Source organism: Pteropus vampyrus, unplaced genomic scaffold, assembly GCF_000151845.1.
Source record: "Pteropus vampyrus isolate Shadow unplaced genomic scaffold, Pvam_2.0 Scaffold394, whole genome shotgun sequence".
NCBI lineage: Eukaryota > Metazoa > Chordata > Mammalia > Chiroptera > Pteropodidae > Pteropus > Pteropus vampyrus.
Window position 1 is genome coordinate 1271955 of NW_011889175.1, and position 18401 is coordinate 1290355.

Consider the following 18401-nt stretch of genomic DNA (forward strand, 5'->3'; position numbering starts at 1 on the left):
AGCATGATCAAGTGGGAGTTGGCCTGTAAGCATCTGTGTTTTAGTATATTCTTTGCTGTTGTGACTTAGTCACTTTTCACCATCTTCCTAGTTTCTACTCAGGCACTTGATATATTTGGTAGTTTGAAGACACTATAAAAGCAACATGTAACTAGATAAAAGCAGCTGGCCTATGATAGGACTTCCCAAGATGGGAGTGCCTTGATGTAGGTACTGTGTTTCATGGTCTAGTCCTCAGCTTTGAAAATAAGTTTAGTCTGGTTACTCAAAGCTGATTTGGAAGTACTGACAAAATACTAACAAAATCATCAGGGGTCAGATGCTTATCAGAAAATCAGATTATGGTGAGGAATCCACCTTTTCATTTTTTAGATGTAGTCATATTGCATTCTAGAGGACGCCCTTACCTATGTTAGGATGCTGTAGCAATTGAAGGGTGACTTGGTGAGCCTGGACTTGAGCAGAGGGACACACACGTGGTCATGTGGTACAGTCCAATGAAAATCTCTGTCCCACAGCAGTGTCTACTTCTTTCCTAATTGCCATGCTTATGTCTACCAAAGCAGGCCTCTTTTCTTTCCCCTAGACAATACTACATAAACATTGAGAGATTCTTAGTTTTCAGCTTACCTTGTCCTAAGAGAAATTGGTGCTGCTTTTCTTCTCTTGTGAACTGTTGTTTTACTGACGTATCTATACTACTAAACTATATGTTTTTTGTAGACAAGAATTCTCTCCTTCACTCCTACATCCTCAGTAGTACTAAAGAAGCAAATTGAACTTAGACATGGATGTATGACAGTGATGCGTTTAAGTCATATAAAGGCAATAGTACTTTCTAAAGCCTCTGGTAAATCTCTAGAATTCTTTATCAAAATAAATTTATACAGAAAACAAGCTCTTATGTTTGTTCTTTGTTTTTTTTACTGTTAATATGGACCACCCAGTGACCCTATATGTATAGTCATAATACAGTAAGATTTGCTGTACAAAAGGATCTTAAGTCAAATAACTATTAATTCTGTGACTTACACTTGATACAACATTGAGATTTAAGAACTGTTCTATATTTTTTAGCAAGGGTTGAAAAAGAATGGTGTTTCTATTAACTTTTAATCAGTAATGACCAGAATCTTCACAAAATAGGAGTAAAAAGGTTTTGGTATTCAAGGCAGGCTCAAATGAGTAATTAAGAGAAACTAAATGTTTAGCACATGTTTCTAATATTCTGGGGTTAGTGTTGTAAAGTCAGCCAGGCCCTCTCGGAGCTTTTGGAGCTACTCTCAGGCTAGTACAGGATTGATGACATGACCAGGGGCCATCTTCATGCAGCAATTAAACTCTGTCATTAACTGTGCCCTTGATCTTGTCTTCCTGTTATATCCTCCTCCTCTTAGGTACACGTCCTCACAAGTGCCCAGACTGTGACATGGCCTTTGTGACTAGTGGAGAATTGGTGCGGCATCGTCGTTACAAACACACCCATGAGAAGCCATTTAAGTGTTCCATGTGCGATTATGCCAGTGTAGAAGTAAGTGTTCAGTTCCTTGTTGGTTCCTCTCTTAAGACCATGATTCTAATAAAGCAGTAAACTACCCAAACTGACTTAAAATGGGATAGGAAATCTTCGTAGATTATTAACACTCCCGCTCTCCTTCCCCACCACCAAAAGAAACTATAATGAGTATGAAAGATTTACCCATTAAAAAAAGGGCACTAATTTCACGTGTCGTTAACAGGCAAGTTCTCCCGAACTTCACAGAAACAAATACCTGTACCCAGAGCATTTAAAAATGAAGGATTTTATCATCTTTAGTATTTGCGGCTACCCTGTTATCAAAACTGGATAAGGATACTACCAAAAAGAAAATTGTATCTGATTCTCACAGGAAAGCAAACATTCTAAATAAGGTTATTTTTTTCCCCCTCTTTAATTCTCCCCCCCTCCCCCTCCACCCTTGACCTGTGGATGTTAAGAACTGGATCTCTGAAGGCAGGGCGTCTCCTCCCACATGCTTGGGTTGTGCACTCGGGGCCTGGTGCACTGGGGGGCCTGGTGCACCTGGGGTATGGTCCGTGGCTCTACCTGGGGCACGAATCCAGGACTTTCTGCATATAAAGCACATGTGCCAACCACTACACTATGGAGCCACCCCCTAAGTAAGATTATTTTTAAAACCATATTTAGTAATATATTTTTTAAAACGGTGGTTACTTAATAGAGTATATTTAAAATGCAACGATAGTTCAACATTAGAAAATTAATGGTGTGTATACTACATTGAGAGATTAAAGTAAAACCATATGGTCATTTCTATAGATTATTGAAAAACTATAAAATGTAATACTCAGTTACTGTTTAAAGTCCTAGCAAGTTAAGAGTACAAGAAAATATCTTTACTATAAAGAGTATATACCAGAAACCTATAGTAAACCTCTTCTAATTAACCGAAACATTTGAAATATTCCCATTAAAATTTGGAATAAGACATCTATCTTACTGTCATTATTTCAGCATTGTATTGGAAATTCTAACTAATAGAATAAAACAAGATGAATTATAAAAGGAAAAAACAAAACTTTCTTGAAGAGATATTTGCTTACATATTAAGAGTATTCAATTATATTCAAGAGTATCAGCTAAAAAACTTAGTAAGAGTTCAATTGGGTGGCCATCTACAAGGTAAATACACAGAAATCAGTGACTTTATATTATCAATAGTAGGAAATAGGTTTAGATTCTAACAGCAATAAAATGATTTAGGGATAACTCAAAAACAGAAAATATGTGATATATGAAGAAAACTTTACAAACTTTTCCAAACGACATTAATAAATGAAGAGATGTTACAAGTTGATTCTAAATTTCAACTGGAAAAGTAAATATGAATGACTAGCTAAGAAAATTTTGAAAAAAGAATAAGGAAATCGTGCTATTGGATGTTATAAAACCATAAATGAAGACAGTGTAATATTGAAGCAGTGATAAATTGCTTGTTGGGATACAATAGATCCTTGTGCATATAGGAATTTAATGTGTGGTAAGTAGGCAAATCTTGGAAAGAATTATTCAGTAGTATTGTTGGAACCATTTCATTGTTTAACAACTTAACAGTATGTAAAAATTTGCTCTGCAGCACTTAATGAGTGCAAGGGGTTTTTTATTGTTAGAATTGGGACGCTGTTTTAAATTTTCACATCAAACATTGTGGGTGTTCAAAACCCTTCTTAGAATCAAGTTACTATTTTGTTGGAAGGGTACCCACAGGAGACAAAAAGCATAGTCAGTAGTGAGGAAGGTAAATGAGAGGCCCCTGGAGCCTGGCCTATCTGGGAAGTGCTGATAATGGGAAGAGAGACCAAGGGAATTTAAAACATGTTCTTATTAATTCAGATTCAAAATTTAGAAGAAAACTGATCCACAAATAAGCACAGATTATTATAACTATTATGGGAAAATTTAAACAGAGAAGTAGATAGAATAATATAATACATGCCCATGTACCCATCATCAAACTTAAACAGTTATTGATGACCAATCTTGACTCAGGTATGCCCCTGTCTATTTACTTTCTTGGATTATGATGTGGGTTTGAGAAACAAAGATAATGAGGAGGAATAAATACTATCTTTTAGACTTTTTCTATATTACGAAATTTAGTGCCCAAAAGCTATGCTTTTGTGCCTAACCCACAGCACTCACAGTCTTTATTAACTGAAGTATAAGAGGTTTGGTTGCTTTTGTGTTTTAGGTCAGCAAATTAAAACGTCACATACGCTCTCATACTGGGGAGCGTCCGTTCCAGTGCAGCTTGTGCAGTTATGCCAGCAGGGACACATACAAGCTGAAAAGGCACATGAGAACCCATTCAGGTAGGACTTTCTTCTTGTTGAAGCAATGAACTGCGTTTCTTTGGGTCCTGTGGGACCCTGTAAACCACCTTATGCCCCTACTGCTTATCTGAATGGAAGCTGGCATGAAAGTATGTAACTGATGAATGCTTCTCTGGTGTATATTCTGATTATTCGAATATACATTAGCAAATGGAAAGTTTTTACTGCTAGAAGTCTGGGTAGACTCTCTAACCCAGCTCGTTCGGTTTTCCTGACTGTCTTTTCGTAAAAGAAAAACCTGTTGATCTTTCTGTCATCTTGTCCACTCTCCCTCAAGGTAAGCATTGCTCTAGAAACTGTCTAATGTGTATGGTTCTGTGAGAGAGCTGGGCAGAGCAGAGGTGGCAGCAGCAGTTTGGAACCAGTTTGCCATCTCTGAAGATAAGCATGAGCCAGGCAGTGGGCCTGAGCCTCAGCTTTCCTGAGTAAGACCTCTTGATTCTCTGTGGCTTTGCATATCTGCCACCTCGGTTACCTTCCAATTAAATGATAGTATTTAGTCACTTTATCTAATTTATTCATTCTTCATTTCCTTTTAAGGGGAAAAACCTTATGAATGTTATATTTGTCATGCTCGGTTTACCCAGAGTGGTACCATGAAGATGCACATTTTACAGAAGCACACAGAAAATGTGGCCAAATTTCACTGTCCCCACTGTGACACTGTCATAGCTCGAAAAAGTGATTTGGGTAAGTAAATTTACTAGTAGCAAATGAGAAAAAATATTTTGAAGGATCTGTGAAAGTATGAAGATCATAAATAACTTCTTTTTCTGACTTTTATAATTTTGTGTGTGTGAATGGCCTGCCACTTATAAAAGCCATTGCTTAGCTGTTATTTTTTTCTATCTCTTCTTTAACTGCAGCCAGGCTACAAAATTCTTACCTGAATATAGCTTATCTGTAAATTAATGAGAACTGTAATGAGAGGCAACAGAGTATACCTTTAATTAGTAGCCAAAATGTTGAAGTCCCCAAACAGGGAAATGACATAGTATAATTCAAACTAAGGTCAGTCCACTTAAAACTTTTTAGAACATTTGTACTTTCTCTAGGTAATTGGACTATTTTACTGGTTTAATGAGAACTTCATTTCTGTGCGTAATTAAGCTAGAATTTATATAGCTGCAGAGTTTAGCAGTAGAAATTTTGGTGTAATCCATACTTAAACATATGGTCACTTAGATTTCTCCCTTTTTCTTATTTAAAAGATTTTTTTTTTTTTATTTCCCTTAATCCGTTATCTGTCCAAAATATATTCTCTGAGTATTATTCTTACAAACATTTTGACATTTAGGTAAATTGCTGTACTTTACATATTGCCTTTTACTTTATAAATTGCCTCAGGGCTATCAAATGGTAGTTCTACTTTTTACTCATTTGAGCTTCATAACAAGTCATATGTAGTCTAGCTTTATAGATGATGAACCCGAGGCTCAGGCAGGTATCTTGACAAAAGCTACGAAGCACAGCTTATGAGTAGCAAAGCTAGGCTTGAGTCCTCCTGAGTTGTTTCTTACACTGGGGAAATATATAAGTACCCAGGTTATACCAGGAACATACCAAGTCATAGCATAAATATCACTTGTCTTTCTGCAGCATTGGTTTTACTCAGAAGGTTTCGAGTGAAGTTATACAATTTTGCTAGTATCTTAAAACTTTTTATGGTAATATGACTATATTGAGCAAAATGTAGACTGACATACATTTTTTCAGATGAAACTGAGTTTGAAGCAGAGGACTTCGGTCTCCATATAAGACCCATTGGTCACGTGTTCATCTTACTCTGCTGTATAATATCTCATGGCAATGCGTGTGAGCTATCAGGCCACTGTCTGGATTATTCAATTTTTAAAAAATTAATTTACTTTTATAATGCAAATAAGCACCATGATTGTTTTATATTTGCATGATACCTCCTAGTCCCTGCGTAATGAACTCTTTATGAAGCACTTAATTACCTAGGAGCTGGCAAATAGTAATCTCCCAAAACCAGTCCCAAAGAGTTTGTGTACCATCTTTAAAGCAGGCCCGATTTCACTCTAATATGTAGTAATTAAATTCCATCACTTTGTAACACAGGAAATCATGGGTTTTGGAGACCTACCTACTAGAGTCAAGATTGGACGTGGTTCCATAGTGTAGCGGTTAGCACATCTGTTTTACATGCAGAAGGTCCTGGGTTCGCACCACAGTGGAGCCATGGTCCATGGTCTGCAGCCGTGCCACCCTGAATAAGACCGATGTCTGATCTCGGAAGCTAAGCTTGGTCAGGTCTGGTTAGTACTTGAATGGGAGACCACCTAGGAAGTCCAGGTGCTGTAGGCATAAATAATAAATTAAAAAAAAAAAATTAGAGTCAAGGTTAACCTCCAAATACTGCTTTGAGCCTTCTTTATAGGACTATTACAATTATTTAATAAAAACATATGAAAGAAAATTTTTTACTATTAGGTCTCTCTATCAGAGGACCAGAGGGGGAAAGTTAAGGCCTAAAAATTATTTAAAATATATGTGTGTGTATAAAAGGCCATTGTATAATGAACATGTGTAGTGAGTAAAAAGTGAGCCATCCTTTCCCTTACCTCATTTCTGTTCCCCAGAATTGGCCCTCCTTGAGTTTGCTGTGATATCACCTTGATTGAATCAGATTGTTAGCGCCATAAATTCACGATACAAATGCAGCTGGGCTCTTATTGTTCCTGGGCAGTCCAACTATTTGTCCTTGTCAGGTGTGCTCCCATTCTCAGTGAGTTTGTTCATTCATTCCACAAATGTTTGGGTACCTGCTTTGTGGGAGGCACCATGACAGATTTAGGAAATCACTCTTACTTTTTTAAACCTCTGCCTCTCCTTTTCTCTCTGCCCTTCTGGTCTCAGTAAGTGACCTCTTTTCCTACTTAAGAAAATAAAGTAGCAGGTTAAAACTCCAGATAATCTTGTTATCAAACCTATAAACCTACCTGTGTCCACATTCATCCTCTTTTTCCCTATCTGCTGCTAGAGAGTTGGTGTCATTCTTCTCATCTGTGGCCTGTCACCTTGCCTTTGCCTTGATCCCACTCTCCTGTCTTCTTGGCAGTCTTTACATGGGACATTAGTATTGCCTAACATTACCTCTGTCTTCACGTTCTTACTCCTTGATCTTTCCCCTCAATTCTAAACATGCTTATGTCTCTCCTGTCTTGAAAAAAGCCTTCCCCTTCTAGATTTAACTCTTACCTCCTTCCCAATTAACCCTCATGAATAGTTATATCCCTCACGTCCTCTTTTTCTGAGCTCCGAATTTTCCTCCCATCTAGTTTTTACCCCACTACTCTGTAAAGTGACTATTGCTAAGATCACTGATGACCCCACATGGTTGACCATAGGAAACATTCCACTTGCCATCTCCCTTGATCTCTTAGCACCAGTCCTCATAATGGACTGCACCCTTCTCCTTAAAGTACTTCCTTCCCTAGGCTTCTGTGGCCCTACATCCTGTTGGCCTTCTTATTTCTGACTGTTCTTTTCACCCTGTTTTAACCCCTTTTCTTCTCACTGGCTTGAACTGTTAAGATTTCTCAAAGCAAAAAAAAACTTAAAGCATGACCTGTATTATTTTCCGTTCGTTCCTTTTTGTTTAATGATTTTATCAACCCCCCACGGTCTCAAATTCTAAAAACTCCTAAATTAATGACTCTACTCCAAATCTTTCTTTTGAGTTAGGCTATATAAGCATCTACCCCGTCACCATCCCTATCCCTACTTTGATATCATTGGAATTTCAAACTCAGCAATTCCAAAACTGAAGCCTCTAAAACTCCTTTGACCTTTCTCCCCTCAAACAAATACAGCCTGGGCTTCAGCTCTCTTCCACTATTGCTTGTCTCAGTAAATGGCCCCATTATGTACTTGGTTTTGTAAGCCAGAAACAAGGAGGTTGTCCATGACACCCATATTCCTCTTCTCACTCTATATTCAGTCACTAAATCCTGCTGATTCAGATTCCTAGATCTCTCATCAATTCTCTCCCTTCCATATCCATCACCATCGCCCTTGTCCATTCCACCATCTTTTCTCACCTGTCTTGTTTCAGCATTTTAATTCATTTTCTGTATAGCAGCCAGCATAATTGTTTTAAGAAGCAGAAAGAAATGTATTGTTGTCGAAATGCTTATTTGTGTTTTCACAAGTTAGAATGGGCTTTGTATTTTGCTTTCAGGTGTCCACTTGCGAAAGCAGCATTCCTATATTGAACAAGGCAAGAAATGTCGATACTGCGATGCTGTGTTTCATGAGCGCTATGCCCTCATCCAGCATCAGAAGTCACACAAGAACGAGAAGCGCTTTAAGTGTGACCAGTGCGATTATGCGTGCAGACAGGTAGAGACCTTCATAGTTAGAACGCTGCTGTTGATGGTTCATTGGTGTCAGGTTTCATCAGAGGGTTCTTATATACCTTGTATAGTGGCTATTTTTAAGGATAACATTTCAAACTGATTTATGAGGAATGTCACCAAAGATCCTGTTGATTTTATCTTAGTCTCCAAGTGATGTTTTATTCAGTCATGGCTTACCCACCCACACTCCATTCCCCATCTTGGGTTAGAATACTGACTTCTTTCTCAGAACTGTTGGAGAACTTAACTCCTTTGAGAAAAGGGAAGAATATAGTCGTGGGGCCCGATGGTTGGGAATGAGCTAGAGAAGCAGCCCAGCAGGAGTGAGTGTATCTGCACTGGGATTTATGGAAGGAGTTTTGTACCCCAGTAAAAGATAAGTTTATCCTCTCAACAAGCCTTGGGAGAGGAAAGCCTGTCAGCCACATGCACACAGGTGGTAGCTGGGGTAGCAGCCCTATCTGTAACAGGCTCTGAGGCCTCTTCCTGCACCCTACTCTCTTTCAGGAGAGGCATATGATCATGCACAAGCGCACCCACACAGGGGAGAAACCTTATGCCTGCAGCCACTGCGACAAGACCTTCCGCCAGAAACAGCTCCTTGACATGCACTTCAAACGCTATCATGACCCCAACTTCGTCCCTGCGGCCTTCGTCTGTTCTAAGTGTGGGAAAACATTCACACGCCGGGTAAGAGTCAGAGATTTGCTTCTTTCATGGTTCTTAGTATTGTGTGCTTGATCATCCACTGCAAAGCAAGGCAGTTTTTCCCACAGGTTGTAAACATAGAGGTGCTCTATCCTTAGGAAAGGGCCAGTCATCCCCACCCCAAGCTGTTATGTCTGTATGCGAACCCTTCCCCTGATAGAGCCCTCCCTATCTTTAAGTAGGCCATTCCAGGATCTTCCTTTGGAGCTATGTTAGTCAGGTCTGTCTGCACCGGACAGGGAGCTAGACTGATCCTCCCCTGCTCCTCCTGCCTGCAGGCTGTTGAGCCCTTTATTCAAGTAAGGAGAACTTCCAATTCTAATCTTAAGTTTTTTAGTAATATGAAAGAATATTTGTTCCTTTTGTTAGAATACCATGGCAAGACATGCTGATAATTGTGCTGGTCCAGATGGTGTAGAAGGGGAAAATGGAGGAGAAACAAAGAAGAGTAAACGTGGAAGAAAAAGAAAGATGCGCTCTAAAAAAGAAGACTCCTCTGACAGTGGTGAGTGGCTTGTTTCTTGATTTAGTTATACATGGTTGATTTGGTGCCCAGTTTCCAAAATATTTACGTATGGATGTGCTGGGATATAAAAGTAGGCCAATCACTTTTCCTTTAAATCTCTAATCTTTCTAATTTGTATATATATTTACAACGGCAGTTTGTTTATTTCTGGCAGTTTTTTTTTCTTCATGGCGTTCCATTGCTAAATAATACCGTATATGTTACGTTCAGCTAAAGCCAAAGTAGGCTAATATTTTTACTCAGTTTACTCAGATTAGTGATATTCTGAGGCTAGCAGTTTCTTTTCTATGTTCATAGCTTTTACATTTAGGAAGCTGGTCTAGATTTGAGCAGTGAATCTAATGGACATGGAGAAGGTTGCTTAAGCATCTTGACCAACTTCTGGTTTGACTGCCTCTGTCAGCCTAGCCTTGAGAAGTGTTGATCAAATCTATGAAGGTCAGCCTTTCTCTTCCTTCCATAATCTCTCTGTTTATAATTTAAAACTTTGCTTATTTTCCTGTCATTGATGCCCTTTGGGATAATTTTGCCTTTCTAATCATGAAATCCAGGCAGCAAGTATGCTTTGAGGTATTAGACTCATGAAGAGGGAGGGAGAATAAGAATGTTGGTAATGTAGGAGTGACATTTGAAGATAACTAATTTGCACCAAAGTGTTAGGTTCTGTAAGGTGGATACTTAATGGCACCTAGTTGAGAAGGCACATCTGTGACTATAGAGTTAAACTTTTTATGGAAAAGAGTGCAGAGAGATTTTGTTTTGTGGAATGTACATCCCCAGAAGCACCATCAGACTGGAGAGAGTATGGAGAGTATGGATGTGCCTAACATATTTCTTAGGATTCCTCGTTTTGTCTTTTATATTGCTTGTTAGTAGAAATAGTGGGGAGGGAATGAAATTTTTGAAAATTGAACATATTAAAGAATCCAGTCACTTTATTGATTTTGTTGTAAAACTTGCCCATGAAAGCACTAGGTTTTTTTATGTTTAGATCTGTAAGAAAGTCCCTTTTGTTTTTTGTTTATTTTAACAAAATCTTCAGTTTTCTATTCAGAACTTTTAATTTTCTGGGAGAATATTCATCCAATATTCATCCAAGCATAACAATAATTTATTTTTTCCTGTTCTTTTTGGTGGAAAATTTATTTTAAGCAGTGTCTTCAGTCTCTGGGTTTTATGTGCCTCCTTTAAAATGTCAGTGTGACTAATTTTTATAAAAGCACACCATTCTCTACTAAGAATCTATCTTTTTGGAACCCCTTTGTTTGGCTAAGAAAATGTGCGGACCATTGGGAGGTGCCAAGGAATGTCAGAAGGCCCCAGATACCACCAGAGATCCACAGATAACCTTGTGCTGGAGGATCCCTTTAGTTTTTCTTCGTTGCAGAGCCTCATGCTGCCACAGACTTTGTCCCATATCCTTCTTTCTCGTGGCACTGCCCTGTTCATTTCTCTGGTTCATCTCCCAACAAGACTAGCTTCACTCCCTAATTGTACTTCACCAGAACCATCTTTCAGTTGAAGAGTTCTTAATGCATTTCTACAATTCATCCTTTTGTCTTCTACACTGCTAGTTTGTAGAGCAGTTTGGTTCTGGGCCTCATACCTAATGTCTCTCTATCTCCCGCCCGGAGAGTCTGTGTTTTCCTCTCACACTGGTTACAAAGGCCAAGGAGTCATATTTGTCCCCTCCCAGAAGTTCTACCTGTTAGCCATCTAAAGAGATTGACCAGCAGAGTCTCCTGCAGTTTTCAAGGCTTTTTGTCAAAATGACTTCAAGTCGGTGAGCCTTTGTCTCTATTAACCTCCTTTGTATGCTTCCCCCACCCCCAATTCTGACTGAATTTATTTAGCTGTCTAGACGTTGGGCCAGCTTAGGCAGTAGGTGGTTTGAATAAGTTCAACAGGGAAGCATCTCGTTCTTGACACACTGCCACACATCAGTATGTTCCCCACATTTTCACTTAGGATTTCAATCACTTGACAAATCAGCCATTTTGTCCTGCAGATCAGGCATTTACTCACAGACTTCTAAATTTAAACATTTGGTTTGAGAGAAAGAGAATGTGCTTGTAACCTATGCTTCTTGGAGGATGACAGGCAGTGTACATTTTGTGCCACAATAATGGAGGAGGGGCAACAAAAGCTCTTTGGCTGCCTGCGGGGGTAGACAGCAGAATAGCCCCACACTGAGGTCAGACGTTTTATTTCCACTTGCTGTGGCTTAGCTGTGCCTTACAAATCACTCAGCTTCTCATTTTTTCTATAAAATGAAAGCAATACTTCTTATTAAATGAAGCAACGAAGCCTAAATGGAATAATGGGGAAATTTTTAAATTGCGATATACAGTGTCAGTACAGCTTTGTGTCGTAGAGTATAAGTTAACAGAGCATGATTACATGGTTATCTCAACTTTTTTGATCCTCAAATCACTGGTAAGTAGATTGGGAGCTTTAGAGATTACACAGGGAAGCTGAGGTCAAGTATGGTCGTTGTCTTAGGTTTTATGCCTAATAAGAGGTCTGGGGCTCAAAGCCATATTATCAGGCTCTTCATAAGTATTTTCTACAGTGTTTCCCTCTTCTTTTATGTGATTATAGCATTAAGGGGAAAGTAAGGGAGTTAAGAGTGACCCACTGGGTCTGGTACAGCTGGGAATTAAATTAGTCCAAAACTTAGCCTTAAAAAAAGCCATCAATAATAGCCCTAAAAGAACTCTTGCTGCTTATCCTGGTAAATAGAACTTCACAATGCATCAAGAATTTCTGTCTTACTCCCTGACAAATACATACACACCTCTTCCACCCACTCAGAGATGAGCAAGACCATATTTTCATGGGTCCATCTCAGGCTTAATGTTCCTGCCTTATCCTTGTATAGTAGGTAGAGGGAACATTTGTTTTATTTTCATTTTAAACACTATTTGTAGTTTTGTTATATAATTGGCATAAGGTGGCATTGCCTCTAAGCTTCTAACCCACATAAAATATGAATAGTAGTAGTCAAATTCATTTGCTTATTAATTCTGCCACAATGCCAGTTTACTCTGTTTATGCTGATAACAAAAATCCAGCAAAAACATTTTAAAAATAAGCTTCTAATCATGAAAATACGTGACTAGATTTCATAGAGTGTGTGAGTACTCGTGTGTTATTTCTTCTTGCACCATTCTTCTCCTTGCCTCATTACCTGTTCTCCCTGATTTCCTGAACAGAAAATGCTGAGCCAGACCTGGATGACAATGAGGATGAAGAGGAGCCTGCTGTGGAAATTGAACCCGAGCCAGAGCCTCAGCCTGTGACCCCAGCCCCACCACCCGCCAAGAAGCGGAGAGGACGCCCCCCTGGCAGAACCAACCAGCCCAAACAGACCCAGCGTAAGTTACTTGTCTCAGCTCAGTAACTGGCTGGCATCCTCTCCCAGCATGTGAGGGAGCCAGGCGAGTCCTTGTTCTTTGGGGAGATGGGAACTAAGCCATGAGAACAAGATACGGTCGTGCCAGGAACAAACTTAGGAAGCGATTTTTTTAGTTTTTACTGGGGAACATCTGAGGCCTGTTAGCGTTTCAGCAAATAAAAGTCCAGCCTAGAAGACTACTTATGTTCTACTGTTAACGTGGGAGGGTTTTATAAAACAACCAGAGTCACAGTCCGCTGGCAGAATTGATGTGATAGTGAATGTAAAAGAGCCAAATTTTAAGGGATGGAGAGAGAAAGCAATTTATATTCTGAGATTGTCCCTTCTAAGAAATCTAGGCCTGTGGATTCTGTAGCTGGCCTTCTGATTTATTAGAGGACACAGAAGAGGTGTTCGCCCTCCACCTCACACCACATATGACAGTGGACAAGCAGTTCTGTACTAGACACAACCTTTGTGACTAGGTCTCTAGTCTACTCTCTTCTCACATGTCACTCTAGGTCTCCTGAAAGCTGGTGGGTTTTTGGTTTTGTTTTTAACAAGTGCAGGGTTTAATCTGCCTTTTTAGTGTGTTTACTGAGCCTCATGTATATATGTCTATCACAGAGGGCTGGTTCACTGTAAATCCTGGGAACTATTTCACCTACAAACATTTGAGTGAACAAACTAGTGGGAGGGCCCTGGGTGTAGGAGAGCTTCAGAATCAAAATGTCAGCTTCTGGCTATAGGTGGGTCACTTCTAAAACACATACATCACACATTCCTATGAAGAATTCTTAGTCACCTGCTGTCTACATTTTTGTCTATCTCATACTATCGTAAAAGCTAAATTTATGACATAAAGGAAAACTAAGGCTTTTAACATGTAATTTGGAAGACATATGAAGATGAATGCCAGTATTTTGTTCTTTGATGGTTTCTAGAGTATTGAGGCTTTATATATGGCCAAATTTTAGATCATTAAGTCTTTTTTATTGGCTTTCTCTGTATCGGTCTTTCCTATATTGCTAACATTCATTTAGTGTCAAGTCTGAAAAGACTCTTGCAATCTTTGGGGGCTTTAATGGAGCGTTTTGTTTTGTTCGTGCTCTTTTTTGCCAGCAACAGCTATCATTCAGGTTGAAGACCAGAACACAGGTGCAATTGAGAACATTATAGTTGAAGTCAAAAAAGAGCCAGATGCAGAGCCCGTGGAGGGAGAGGAAGAGGAGGCCCAGCCAGCTGCCACGGACGCACCCAACGGAGACCTCACCCCCGAGATGATCCTCAGCATGATGGACCGGTGATGGCAGGGCCTCGTGCATCACCAGGACTGCTTTGGGCTGTGTTTAAACGGCCTGCATCTTAATTTTTCTCCCTTCTTTTTCTTTTGGCTTTGGGAAAAGCATCATTTTACACCATTTTACCAAACATACTGAGAACTAAAACTTCAAGGATGACGTTAGAAAAATGTGATTTAACTAGAACTTGCTGTTTGATGTTAGCAAATCATGGAATGTTCTGAGTCCCTGAGGGTTTACTGTGAAGTGCTGAGGACAGTGTTGGCGCCTAACTGGTTTTCGTAGATGGAAACAGACATTGAACCCTCTGTCTTGCTATGGTAAACCACTCCAGAATGGCCACCGGAGTTCTATGGTCTCCCAGAGTTCTATGGTCTTCTTCCCAGGAGAGTTTTTAATTGTAAATGCAGACTTGGGAAGGACTTAGACTTTTAAACTGGTTTTCGCTTTTGCTTTTTCCGACTCCCTTTGCTTGGAGTCGGCTGCACACCAATACTATGGCATGCTACGATCGGTTTTTGTCATGAAGGCTTTGCCTCTTTCTTGGCAGAGTTTCTGGTATGGTCAAGCCTGTAAATAACTTTTTTTACATTTTAATCTTTTCCATTAATTAAGAGGTTGAGAAGAAGTGCAGTGTAAGAAAACCCAGCATTTTAATTACTTGCAAATTAAGTTACCACAGACTCTGTAGTGTGTAAATGTTGACAAGGAATTGGATCACAATCATGTAGCAGAACAGCACCCAGACTGCTGCCCGCTAGAGACGGAACCTATATGGAAGATCGTGATTTCCAGCCCGTGGAGCCAGCATTTGAACTTTGTACAATTAACTTTCAGTTATGATTTCCCATCCACATTTTCTTTGCTCTGTTTGTAGCTGAATTTTATGTTTTATAAATCCTCTGTTAAAGCAGAAGGGTGATTATGAGTGGGTCACAGCAGCCCTTAAAAGCTGGGCCAGAAAATTTCACTAGGTCAGTAATTTAAACTTTGGATCTTCAAAAAAAAATAATAATGTGAAGCAAAACCAACTAAAAAGTAATTCTTGCACATGAACTGTCACAAGTTTAAAATGTGTTTTTTAGAGCGCCTCAGTCTTGCTGATTTCAAACACTTTTTTCTTCTGTGTATTGCTTTTAAGAGAGCTATCAGTTAGCTATCAGACTCTAGGTTAATGCATTTTGTACTTAGCTGTACTGTGTGATATTTTTCATTATTTTAGGGCACCAACATGAGACCTGTAATAAAATATGTAATGGGGTTGAAAGCTGGGGAGGAGGATCTACTGCTGTACAGCTAATAAATCATAACAGATTAACAAGTGCTCCAAACACTCCGTCCCGTGTGATTCCTGCCTAATGAGGGGCCCAGAATGGTCTGCATGTGTGGCCTCAGCTTAGGTGGTACAGGCCTCCTTACCTTTCAGAGGCAAGCTGTGTGGCCACTTCCTCTCTAGCAGATAGGAGATGATCTTGGCAGATGATGGGATATTGAGTGCATCCTGCTGCAAGTTTAAACTTCCAGAATGTGTGGAGAGGTGAGTGGATGGACAGCTGCCAGACTCCATAGTACACCTTAGGGAATGGGTTTCCTGTAGCAGATGGGGTAGGCCACAGAGTTGAGTGTAGAAGGGATTGATGGGAATCTCTGTCCTTAGGATATCAGCTCAAAAAGGACTGGGTCTGTACCTTGAGTTCTGCCAAGTGCAGGAGAACAGAGAGAAGCTGGGCCCAGTCAGCTCTACAGAAGTTGATTTGAGACGGGAGATAAAAGTATAATCAGGGAAGACTCCTGGGCAGTATAGCTGCTTGTTAGCACCACAGGAAGCAGGATGGAAATGGAATCGTGTTAGGAAGTTTACACATGAGTGAAACATCATCTTGGCTGTTGCCATTTCTGGGTGAATTGCTTTGGCAAACCCATCTTAGGTAAAAGCTTCAGCCACTAATTACAGGGTTTTTAAACCCAAATTCCAACCTATCAGTTTTCAGTGAGGTAATAAAGGACAAGTATGTATGTAGCCATTGAAAAGATGTATGCAGTCTGGTCTCAAGGAAAACGTCATTTGGAGTCTCAAGACTAAACCAGGCAGTCAGCTCTTTGGACTTAATGTTAGTGGCCTGAGGCTGTCAGAGCATTTGGTCTCCTCCCAGGGGCTAGCCTCCCCCTGACAGGGGCCAGAGTAACCCCTACCAGGTTGTTTCACTAGGCACATAATTTATCAATTGTTAGATATTTATAATAGGGAATCTGTAGGACAGTGAGATGTTTATCTTCAGAGTTTTTCATTTCTCAAAGTATACATTCAAATTGAAAGTTTAAAACAATTTGTTTTGGATGGAGAGAGCAAGAAAAGTGACATTCTCGTGGGAGTTACACGTGAAAAGGGACCCCTCATTGTATAGCCCATAATACATCCTGTGTGACTTCATTAAAAATAAAACTTTCAGCAGAAGCCACTTCTCACTATTACTCCAAACCTGAGAACTGATGGGGAAGTTCCCTGGCCTGCCAGCAGTGCTCTTCCCTTCTGTTAAAGCATAGTGGGTACTGAAGTAAAGAAATAGTCTATTCCCTTTCCACACCTAACTGGTGTCACCCATCCAGTGCTGCACAGCCCAGCAAGCACCGAGGTCTCTCTTGCTTTTGATCAGAATCTGAGGGAGCCTGCACCTGGGAGGTGCCGCCTGGTTGGTCCTCAGCCTGTGCTTCCCGGAGCAGGCGGGGCTTACTCTTCATTTTGAGCTTTTAGCATTTCCTGAGCGCCCACGGGGTGTCATGCTGTCTGGAACACAGAGACAGGTTTGAACAAGCTGAAGGCCTCTTTCCCCCTCTCACTGAGTCACTTGTCACTTCTTATAGGGTTGAGTCACATGTGTTGACTTTGTCTCTGAGAGCAGTTCTGTTTGTCACTGCAGCCCTGACCACCAGCAGTTTATGGGGGTTTGTGGCTAGGCCAGTACTCTTGACATGATCTCCATGCTGATCCTGGTTTCCTTCTCCATAGCCCCCTGCCTGCCCTCACAGCACTCACTGGACATGAGCAGATGCCACCAGTATGGCTGCTGGCCTTGAGAGTCCTTCCACCTGGGAAATGGCTTGAGCCCTTTGGCAGTCATTCCCTCTTGTATTTCTCATCCTTGTCATTCTAAATGGAAAAAGCCCAGGAAGGTGGTTTTTCTATGGGTCTGTTTTGGAGTCCTAAAGTTGCCATGGCAGACTCGACAAATGTGAGCATTCATTGAGTGCCAGGCAGTGTTGTGAGCACTTAATAGTTCATCCTTACGTCCATCACTTGGAGATAAGTTAATAGCTCCAGCTTACAAAATGAGAACCGGAAACCCAGAAAAGTTAAGTATCTTATTCAGTGTTAAATAGCTGGTAAGAAGTGGATCAGAACTTGAATTCGGGGGGTCTGCCTTCAGAACCTGCATTCTTGACCACTTGGTCGATAGGACGTGAGACCTATTGAGTTATTAACCTAAAAGCAATTTGTGGGTTCTATGTGGTCTTTGGAAGTCTTACATCTTAACTTAATCTTAACTCCTTTTAAATTGGGGGGGCAGCAGAGCAGGACCTCCTCTTTCCTGTTTCCCAGAACTCAGCTCCCTCTCTTTTCAGTTCTCGGCTATCACACTATGGGCCTGGTGCTTGAAGGGAGGTGGCTGCCCCTACATTGTTAATATTCAGTTTCTACTTTTCACTTTATCCTAGTCCTTGATGGACCACAGCAAAAGGAGATGAGATCTTGTTGGGCATTGGGGGAGTGGTTGTCAGATGACTGGAGGGTACTCCCACTCTCGTAAGCCCCAAGGTGGAGGTGGGTAGCTGGAAATGAGAAAGAAACCAAGGGACTCTGCCCAGTATCTCTCACCCACATATGGTTATTTCACCTCTGCCTGGCTGGTAGATTATTGGCTAGTTTAATGGATGGAATAGGAAAGTAGAAAATGTAAAATGTCAGAAAACATACATTCACATCTAGATAAGTTTGTTCACTAAACCTAAACTGGCTAATTCATTAAGCATAATCTCAAAAAAAAGCATGAAGATTCTACTGATACATAAGGTTTTCTTCATTCAAATAAAAATAGGTGTACCAACTAACCTAGAAGCTAGCTGAAATACAAAAAATCCCAATTAGAAGAATATCCCAGTTTCGAGATACAATGATGCATTAAAATGCAGTCCAT

General features: G+C 40.2%; 1 protein-coding gene across 4 annotated transcripts in view; it reads left to right on the forward strand.

The window, feature by feature from the left end:
- CTCF (CCCTC-binding factor) overlaps positions 1 to 15539 on the forward strand; it is a 41213-nt gene extending 25674 nt beyond the window's left edge. For 3 of the 4 annotated variants that reach the window (XM_011380482.2, XM_011380481.2, XM_011380480.2), the window contains 8 exons: positions 1398 to 1531; positions 3753 to 3873; positions 4435 to 4584; positions 8099 to 8259; positions 8784 to 8966; positions 9354 to 9489; positions 12726 to 12887; positions 14030 to 15539. In XM_011380482.2, coding sequence (XP_011378784.1) covers positions 1398 to 1531; positions 3753 to 3873; positions 4435 to 4584; positions 8099 to 8259; positions 8784 to 8966; positions 9354 to 9489; positions 12726 to 12887; positions 14030 to 14214 — 1232 coding nt within the window. In that variant the 3' untranslated portion in view covers positions 14215 to 15539. The remainder of the gene's footprint in view (positions 1 to 1397; positions 1532 to 3752; positions 3874 to 4434; positions 4585 to 8098; positions 8260 to 8783; positions 8967 to 9353; positions 9490 to 12725; positions 12888 to 14029) is intronic. The other variant, XM_011380483.2, reaches the window with a different exon arrangement.
- The last annotated feature ends 2862 nt before the right edge of the window (positions 15540 to 18401 follow it).